The sequence below is a fragment of the Cucurbita pepo genome, chromosome 16 (genome assembly GCF_057944985.1).
Source record: "Cucurbita pepo subsp. pepo isolate OVF chromosome 16, ASM5794498v1, whole genome shotgun sequence".
NCBI lineage: Eukaryota > Viridiplantae > Streptophyta > Magnoliopsida > Cucurbitales > Cucurbitaceae > Cucurbita > Cucurbita pepo.
Genome location: NC_141813.1, coordinates 5,909,759 through 5,919,376, shown reverse-complemented (window position 1 = coordinate 5,919,376; position 9,618 = coordinate 5,909,759). Strand labels below are relative to the sequence as shown.

The 9,618-nt window shown below is 42.9% G+C and overlaps 1 protein-coding gene across 1 annotated transcript; it reads left to right on the top strand.

Annotated features, from left to right (window-relative positions):
- The first annotated feature begins 929 nt into the window (after positions 1 to 929).
- Positions 930 to 3,845, top strand: LOC147788821 (uncharacterized). The gene has a single exon (XM_087118479.1). The coding sequence runs from the start codon at positions 930 to 932 to the stop codon at positions 3,843 to 3,845; it is 2,916 nt and encodes a 971-aa protein (XP_086974605.1).
- Positions 3,846 to 9,618: the final 5,773 nt, after the last annotated feature.

The following is a 9,618-nucleotide window of genomic DNA, read 5'->3' as shown; positions in this document are numbered from 1 at the left end:
ACAAAATAAGGGAAATGTTGAAAAAAATAATTTTAAAACATAAAAAATAGTTGGTGTTGTTTAATTGTAAGTTGGGCAACTACTTTTAGTTAAATGAAAGATATGGAAAACATGGAGTGAGTACAAAGTTGACTAATTGTAAGTTTTTAACCATGTTCATAGTGGGTGCTTGGATACCACACTCTTTTCTTAATGTACATGGAATCGGTAATTATTCTTATTTCTTTTTCCTTTAGACACTCGGTGGTCGGGAGTAAATCGAACAGAGTGTCTGTCCAAAATAAAAGGGCCCAACCAGATTTGAATTGGTGACCTCTTGATCTGCAATCAAATGCTCTACCACTGAGCTATGTGTCACAGTCATGCTCGTCCAGGGCATGTTGCCCATGGCCGCATGCCCATGACAAGCCAACCCTTGTCATGTCTTTTCATTCTAGTGTTTTTCCTTTTGTAATTCTAGGGCGTATGACGCCTCAAAAATATCATGTCTAGGCCTGCCAGACTTAAAATGGCCCAGAATGTACTATAGGTGGATATGACTAGTTGTCAACTTCTCCCTACCCAAGGTTATATATGCTAAGCCGTTGTTATCTTTCTCTTGCTTGCTTATATAACGTCTCTTTCCAAAATCTCTCTTTCTAAAATCTCTCTCTCTCCTCGTTTTCTAAAACCTTCTTTTAAAACCGAGGCTAGAGGCTCGATCGTACGTCGCTTGGCCGTAGGCGATGCAAGAACAAATTGGCTTAAGCTCACTTGTCGCTGGAAAGTGAGTGCCGCACAATCGCTAGTCCGCTGCCTTCGAAAGCGCGATTGTGTCAAGTGGTATCAGAGCTTTGTTAGCTCCATAACGTCATAAAGATCGAGATCATGTCGACGTCAAGTTGACACCCAAAGCACAAGCCGACCGGCTTACGCTAATAGAGGAGGAAATGCTGTTCCTCAAAGAAGTCCCTGACACGCTCCGGTTCCTGGAAAAGCGGGTGACCGAACTGAGCGAGAAAGTCGTAGAAGTCGATGCAATGGGCAACCGCCTGGATGGGTTGCCAATCGCAGAACTGATGTTTCGAGTGACCTCGCTCGAAGAAAGAGTTGCTCCTACGAGCAGCCCAAAACCGTCTGGTAGTCCGGATAGCTCTGTCGCACACAAAGAGGGACGTGGCGAAGAGTTCGACGTACTACAGAATACAATGATGAGTTTGTTCAATGGATTAGCCGATGAATTCAGAACAACAATCGATGACCTCCAAGACAGGATGGCCACCATGAGCACTCGAATTGAAGTGACCATGAAGGCTATGGAGGGCGTCACGGCTGGGCAAACTAATGCAGGATCCAACAAACTAAGGTTCCCAGACCCTAGAGCCTTCAAAGGGAATCGGGACGCCAAAGAGTTGGAAAACTTCATCTTTGATGTCGAACAGTACTTCAAGGCCACGACGGCTTGTACCAACGATAAGAAGGTGACCGTAGCCGCGATGTATCTCATAGACGACGCCAAACTGTGGTGGCGTACAAAGGTGCAAGACATGAGGGAACAATTCCTCCCCGAAAACGCAGGACATATAGCAATGGAGAAAATAGTAGCCCTGAAACACACTGGAAACATACGGGACTATGTTAGACAGTTCTCAACCCTGATGCTAGATATCAGGGGCACAGTAGAGAAGGACAAGGTGTTCTTCTTTATAAATGGGCTACAGCCATGGGCCAAGACAAAGATACATGAGAACAGGGTCCAAACCCTAGCTGCCGCAATGGCCTGCGCCGAGAGACTCGTAGACTGTGGGAATGAAGCAGGATCCCAAAGAAGAATGACACCGGCCCCAAACAATGGGGGCAAAACATACAGGCCACCAGGTCATCGAAATGGAAGCCCCAACAGACCGAGCGGATGGACGGATAGACCTCCTCAGAACAACCAAGCGGGGACATCTCGAGGGCCTTACCATCAAAAGAACCACCCGACGACGCCTTTGCAATGCATACTGTGTAAAGGCCCCCACAAGGTATCCTACTGTCCTCATCGGGCCTCTCTCACTGCACTCCAAATGTCCATTCAAGAGAGCAATGAGGCAAGGGTCGAGACTATGCTAGACAAGAAAGAAGATCACGACAACCCCCGAATGGGCGCACTCAAATTCTTGTCAGCCCTCCAACGGAAAGTCGAACCGAAGGAGATAATAGAGAAAGGGCTCATGTTCATAGAAGCAACCATAAATTCTCGACCGAGCAAGAGCACTCTGATAGACTCTGGAGCAACCCACAACTTCATTGCCGATCAAGAAGCCCGAAGATTGGGACTCACCATAGGAAAGGACCCAGGGAAGATGAAAGCTGTCAACTCCGAGGCCTTGCCTATTGTGGGAGTTTCCAAAGGAGTCCCCTTCAAAATAGGGGATTGGACTGGAGAGCTAGACCTTGTCGTGGTTCGCATGGACGACTTCGACGTGGTACTTGGGATGGAGTTCCTCCTAGAACACAAGGTCATCCCAATGCCACTGGCCAAATGCTTGGTGATCACCGATCGCAACCCCACAGTAATACCTGCAAGCATCAAGCAACCGGGTAATCTTCGAATGATCTCGGCCATACAGCTGAAAAGGGGACTCGCGCGAGAGGAACCTACATTCATGGCCATACCACTGATGGAAGAAGCAACCACCGAAGAGACTGTCCCAGAGGAAATCAAGGAAGTACTAAACAGTTATACCGACATAATGCCAGAGAGTCTACCCCAAACACTACCACCTCGTCGAGGCATTGACCATGAAATCGAACTCCTCCCCGGGGTTAAACCGCCAGCAAAGAACGCATACCGGATGGCTCCGCCCGAGCTAGCCGAATTGAGGAAACAACTAGATGAGTTGCTGAAGGCGGGATTCATTCGCCCGGCAAAGGCAACTTATGGAGCCCCCGTACTGTTCCAGAAGAAGAAGGATGGGACGTTGCGTCTGTGCATAAACTATAGAGCCTTAAACAAGGTGACTGTACGCAACAAATATCCTCTGCCAATAATATCCGACTTGTTCGACCAACTTCACGGGGCCAAGTACTTCACGAAGTTGGACTTGCGATCAGGGTATTATCAAGTACGTATTGCCGAAGGGGACGAGCCCAAGACGACGTGCGTGACAAGATATGGGGCCTTTGAATTCCTGGTAATGCCCTTTGGCTTGACGAACGCCCCAGCTACTTTCTGCACGCTGATGAACCAGGTTTTCTACGAATACCTGGATCAGTTCGTCATAGTATACCTCGACAACATCGTTGTTTACAGCACAACCCTCGAGGAACACAAAGTGCACTTGAAGCTAGTGTTTGACAAGCTACGGCAGAACCAACTGTCTGTGAATAAAGAGAAATGTGCCTTCGCACAAACATGCATCAACTTCCTTGGACATGTCTTCAGATGTGGACAAATTAGTATGGATAGCGACAAGATAAAAACTATCCAAGACTGGAAGGTTCCTACTTCCGTATCTGAGTTGCGGTCCTTCTTAGGATTAGCCAACTACTATAGGCGGTTCGTCGAAGGGTTTTCACGACGAGCCGCCCCATTGACAGAGCTGTTGAAGAAAGACCACCCTTGGTCGTGGTCGAATGATTGCCAAATGGCCTTTGAAAATCTGAAATCAACCATGACGAGGGGTCCTGTCCTCGGGTTGGTAGATGTCACAAAGCCATTTGAAATAGAAACCAATGCTTCCGACTTTGCTCTAGGTGGGGTCCTTATTCAAGAAGGCCACCCCATCGCTTATGAAAGTCGAAAGCTCAACGATGCCGAACGAAGATACACTGTCTCCGAGAAAGAAATGCTGGCTGTAGTCCATTGCCTTCGAGTCTAGAGACAATATCCCTTGGGATCACAGTTCGTAGTGAAGACGGATAACAGCGCCACTTGCCACTTTTTTTATCAACCAAAATTAACAGCAAAACAAGCCCGGTGGCAGGAGTCGTTGGCCGAATTCGACTTCAAGTTCGAACACAAAGTAGGAAAGAGTAATCAAGCAGCCGACACACTGAGTCGGAAGGGCGAACATGCGGCCCTGTGCATGTTAGCCCATATTCATTCAAGTAAGATCAATGGAACGATGCGCGACATCATCAAGGAACATTTACTCAAAGACCCATCGGCCAAAGCCGTCGTCGAACTAGCTAAAGCTGGAAAAACACGACAGTTTTGGGTTGAGGGAGACCTCCTGTTGACCAAAGGAAACAGATTGTATGTCCCAAGAACGGGGGAACTGAGGAAGAAGCTCATTCCGGAATGTCACGATACCTTATGGGCCGGACACCCTGGGTGGCAAAGAACGTACGCCCTAATAAAGAAGGGGTACTTCTGGCCAAACATGCAAGACGACATCATGCAATACACCAAGACGTGCCTCATCTGTCAACAAGACAAAGTCGAGAAAGCCAAAGTCTCTGGACTCTTGGAACCTCTACCCGTGCCGACAAGACCTTGGGAAAGTGTATCTCTGGACTTCATAACACACCTCCCAAAAGTCGGGGAATACGATGCCATCTTGGTTATTGTAGACCGATTCTCGAAATATGCGACATTCATCCCCACTCAAAAATTATGCTCGGCAGAACTCACGGCCCAACTGTTTTTCAAACACGTTGTAAAGCTATGGGGTATTCCGTCAAGCATCATCAGTGATAGAGATGGCAGATTCATTGGGACATTCTGGACTGAGTTATTCACCTTCTTGGGAACAACCTTAAACATCTCCTCGAGTTATCACCCTCAAACCGATGGACAGACAGAACAGTTCAATTGCTTGCTTGAAGAATACTTACGTCACTTCGTCGACGCTCTCCAGAAGAACTGGATACAACTATTAGATGTCACCCAATTTTGCTTCAATTGCCAAACAAGCTCGTCTACAGGGAAGAGTCCCTTCGAAATTGTAAGTGGACGACAACCGACCTTACCCCATATTATTGATCATTCTTATGCAGCGAAAAATCCTCAAGCTCACAACTTTACAAGAGAATGGAAGCAGACGACAGATATAGCCCGGGCATATTTAGAGAAGGCTTCCAAGCATATGAAAAAATGGGCGGACAAGAAACGTCGCCCCCTTCAATTCCGAGCAGGAGATCAAGTTCTTATCAAGCTGAGACCAGAACAGATTAGATTTCGCAGCCGAAAGGACCAGAGACTAGTTCGAAAATATGAAGGCCCGGTTGAAGTCCTCAAAAAGATTGGGGCTACCTCATACCGAGTTGCACTACCCGCATGGATGAAAATCCACCCAGTAATTCATGTGAACAACTTGAAGCCCTATCACCCTGACCCAGACGACGACCAACGGAATGCAACCACAAGACCGAGCATCGATCTGAAGCAGAAAGAAACTAAAGAAGTAGAAGAGATCCTAGCCTACAGGGTTAGGAAGATAGGAAGACCTGTACGGACGATTCGTGAATTCCTTGTCAAATGGAAGAATCTCCCTACAGAGGAAACAAGCTGGGAACGCGCCGAAGATCTGAACTCCGCCGCCACCCACATCGCCAGGTTTGAAAGTAGTCGGTTGACGGGGTCATCAACCAATTAGGTGGGGGAGGATGTCACGGTCATGCTCGTCCAGGGCATGTTGCCCATGGCCGCATGCCCATGACAAGCAGACCCTTGTCATGTCTTTTCATTCTAGTGTTTTTCCTTTTGTAATTCTAGGGCGTATGACGCCTAAAAAATATCATGTCTAGGCCTGCCAGACTTAAAATGGCCCAGAATGTACTATAGGGGGATATGACTAGTTGTCAGCTTCTCCCTATCCAAGGTTATATATGCTAAGCCGTTGTTATCTTTCTCTTGCTTTCTTATATAACGTCTCTTTCCAAAATCTCTCTTTCGAAAATCTCTCTCTCTCCTCGTTTTCTAAAACCTTCTTTTAAAACCGAGGCTAGAGACTCGATCGTACGTCGCTTGGCCGTAGGCGACGCAAGAACAAATTGGCTTAAGCTTACTTGTCGCTGGAAAGTGAGTGCCACACAATCGCTAGTCCGCTGCCTTCGAAAGCGCGATTGTGTCACTATGGACCCATTTTGCATGATTTCAACTTTAGTGACTCCTTCTACAGAGTGTCAATCCAAAAGTGTAAAAAGTGTCTGTCCAAAATAAAAGGGCCCAACCAAGTTCAAACGGGTGACCGGTCAAATTCTCTACCACTGAGCCATGGATCCATTTTGTAGGATTTTAACCTTAGTGACCCCGTAGACATAGTGTCGGTCCAAAAAGTGTAACAAATTTCTATCCTGGATAGAAGGGCCCAACTAGGTTCGAATTGGTGACCTCTTGATCTGCAATTAAATGCTCTAACATTGAGCTATGGTCCCATTTTGTATGATCTCAACCTTAGTGACCCCTTCTACAGATGATCGGTCCAAAAGTGACCCTACCGAATCGACTATGGACCAATTTTGTATAAATTGGTGGATTACCTATCGAGAATTAAACACAGGTCGTTAGATTCAAATTCGAAAGTGCTAACCACTACACCATAGAACCACTCGTTAAACTTTATTTTGGCAGCGATTTTGATAAGCGTCAACAACGCTGGATTTTGCAAAGCTAGAGGTCGTAGTATGCTTACAGACTTTCACAAGGTATTTTCAACTTCTTTTATAGGTAATTGAACATTTGAGTCCATGCAAATGATTGGTTGGATTAGTATGAGTTTAAGAAGACAGAGGAGAGAAGAGAGACTTTGTTAGAAACTCAACCATAGGTAATCTCCAAAGATGTTTTCAATTTCTTTTATAGGTAGAATTTTAAAATCAAACCACAACAAAATTTACTTCTATCTAGCAGAATTATTTTTTGTTTGAAACAAGATTATAGATAAATTTAAAATCAAAGAAAACGGATCTGAGTTTGATATTATTTGATTTTGTGTATGGACACAACTAGCTGATTTCTTTTGATTACATTAATGAATGTATGTAGATGTTTAAAGTGTTGATCTTAATGGTTTTAGAAAATATCAACACATCATCAATATAAACTATCGAATTTTTTTGAAAGGATTGAAAATATCATTCATAATCTTCTGAAATTCGGATGGAGCGTTTTTTAGCCTAAATGACATGACGTTCCCCTCATATTTTCTAATTGGACATTAAATGCTATTTTATATTTGTCCTTTTAAGAAATTAGAATTTTCTGAAATCCCAATTTCATGTTGAATTTTATAAAAACATTTGACTCTAAATTCTTTTTATCAAATCATTTTTGTTTTGGATTGGATATCTTATTGATTCTAAAACCTTATGCAAAGGTTTGTAGTTAATTACTGGTATAGAATTTCTGGTTTTTTTCACCATGTTGTTAACCTAAAATGTCAGAAATGACACCTGCTCTTTGGAGACCTTATCAGTTTCCTCTACAAAATATCACCTAAAATTTCACAGTATTTAGTGTTTGATACTTTTTGACTTAACCCTAGGGTTCTATTTACGGTGAACTTGTGATTATTTTTGTCAAATTATATATTTGAATACCTAATACATTAAGATATAATATCTTATTTAAATAATATTAAAATGTTGTAGAATATCATAATATATGTTTAATTAATATGAATATCATTCAAATTTCAAATATATATTTTTATTTAATGTTTATGATACACATCAATTATTTTAATATTTAATATATCAAATATGTTTATATGTTTTGATATTATACTTCAAGACTATATGAACTTTCTCAGAGGACCTGAGAGTTACATCGGCCCACAATGCATCTCATGGACGATGCAAAACTATGGTGGCGCTTGAAGGTGAATTGTATGAAAAACTGGTCATGCACCAAAAAATTATGGGAAGACCAATGATGGAATTGAAGCAATCGACGCTCCCCTGTATGGGTTTCCAATCAAAGACCTAATGTTTGATGTTGACTCTTTTGAAGAAAGAGCCACGTGATCGAACAACAAGAAACGTGGCGGTATCTCTGAGAACTCTATCACACACATAAAAAAAACGTGTCGAAGACATTACACAGAAAATCTGGCTTTCATCGAGGAGACCCCAGTTTGATTCTCGACAATGAAATTTTATTTTCTTATTTCTTTTTATTTTATAGTTTCATCTTTTGTCACCAATTATATTTAAACTTTACCTAGGTTTGAGAAGCACTATAATGGATGAGTTCAATAGTATCTTAAACTCAAAAGACTTTTATGAACTTAGATTTGAGAGGCACTATAATGGTCAAGTTCAATAGTAGCTTAGATTAAAAAGACTTTTATGAACTTTGAACCTTTAATAGTGTTATGTCATAGATATTTTGTTCAATTTCAACAAGTGAGGTTGAGGTCATTCAAATGGTTAATGTGATAATTCGGTCATTTTTAAGGTGTCTTTTGTTGAACGCCATCATGGCTGAGATGACTGAGATGAGCACCAGAGTGAGTTTGACAAGGAGGGTCGTAGAGAACCACACCCCAAGCCAAGCTCATGTTGGGCTTAACAAACTGAAAATCCAAAAACACAAGCCCTTAAATGGGAACCAGGATGCTAAGGAATTAAAAAAACTTTATTTTTGACGTTGAACACTACTTGAAGGTTACAGGAACTTGCTCATAGGACCTAAGAGTTAGGTTGGCCACAATGCATCTCATGGACGGTAGCGCTCGAAGGTGGATGATATAAAAAATGGGTCATGCACCATAAACTCATGGGAAGACCGTTGATGGAATCGATGCAATTGACGCTCCCCTTGATGGGTTGCCAATTAAAGACCTGACGTTTGATGTTGACTCTTTTGAAGAAAAAGCCACACGATCGAACACCTCGAAATGTCGTGGTAGCTCTAAGAACTCTATTATACGACCTGAGAGTTGAGGGCTACAGGAACTTTCTCATACGACCTGAGAGTTACATTAGCCACAATGCATCTCATGGACGATGCAAAACTATGGTAGTGCTCGAAGGTGAATGGTATAAAAAATGGGTCATGCACCATAAACTCATGGGAAGATCGTTGATGGAATCGATGCAATCGACGCTCCCCTGGATGGGTTGCCAATCAAAGACCTAACATTTGATATTGACTCTTTTGAAGAAAGAGCCACACAATCGAACAGCTCGAAACGTCGCGGTAGCCTTGAGAACTCTAACACACATAGGGAAGGACGTGTCGAAGAGTTAGACATTAAGCAAAAGATCATGCTAAAACTCTTCAGCGATCTGACAAAATACTTTAGGACATCTACACCAAAAATCCATTGTTGTCCAGCGGTCAGGATATTTGGCTTTCACCCAGGAGACTTGGGTTCGATTCTCGGCAATGGAATGTTATTTTCTTATTTCATTTTATTTTACAGTTTCTATCTTAGACTAAAAAGACTTTTTATGAACTTCGTACCTTTGTCAGAGTAATGTTATAGATATTTTGTTCAATTTCAAATGGTTAATGCGATAATCCAGTCATTTTCGAGGTCTCTCTTGTTGAACGACATCATGGTTGAGATGAGTAGGTGATTCAAATGGTTAATGCGATAATCCAGTCGTTTTCGAAGTCTCTCTTGTTGAACGACGTCATGGATGAGATGAGAAGGTGATTCAAATGGTTAATGCGATAATCCAGTCGTTTTCGAGGTCTCT

What these genes read in the sequence shown, in the direction of transcription:
- LOC147788821 (XM_087118479.1), top strand. Translation starts at nt 930, where the DNA reads ATGCTGTTCCTCAAAGAAGTCCCTGACACGCTCCGGTTCCTGGAAAAG.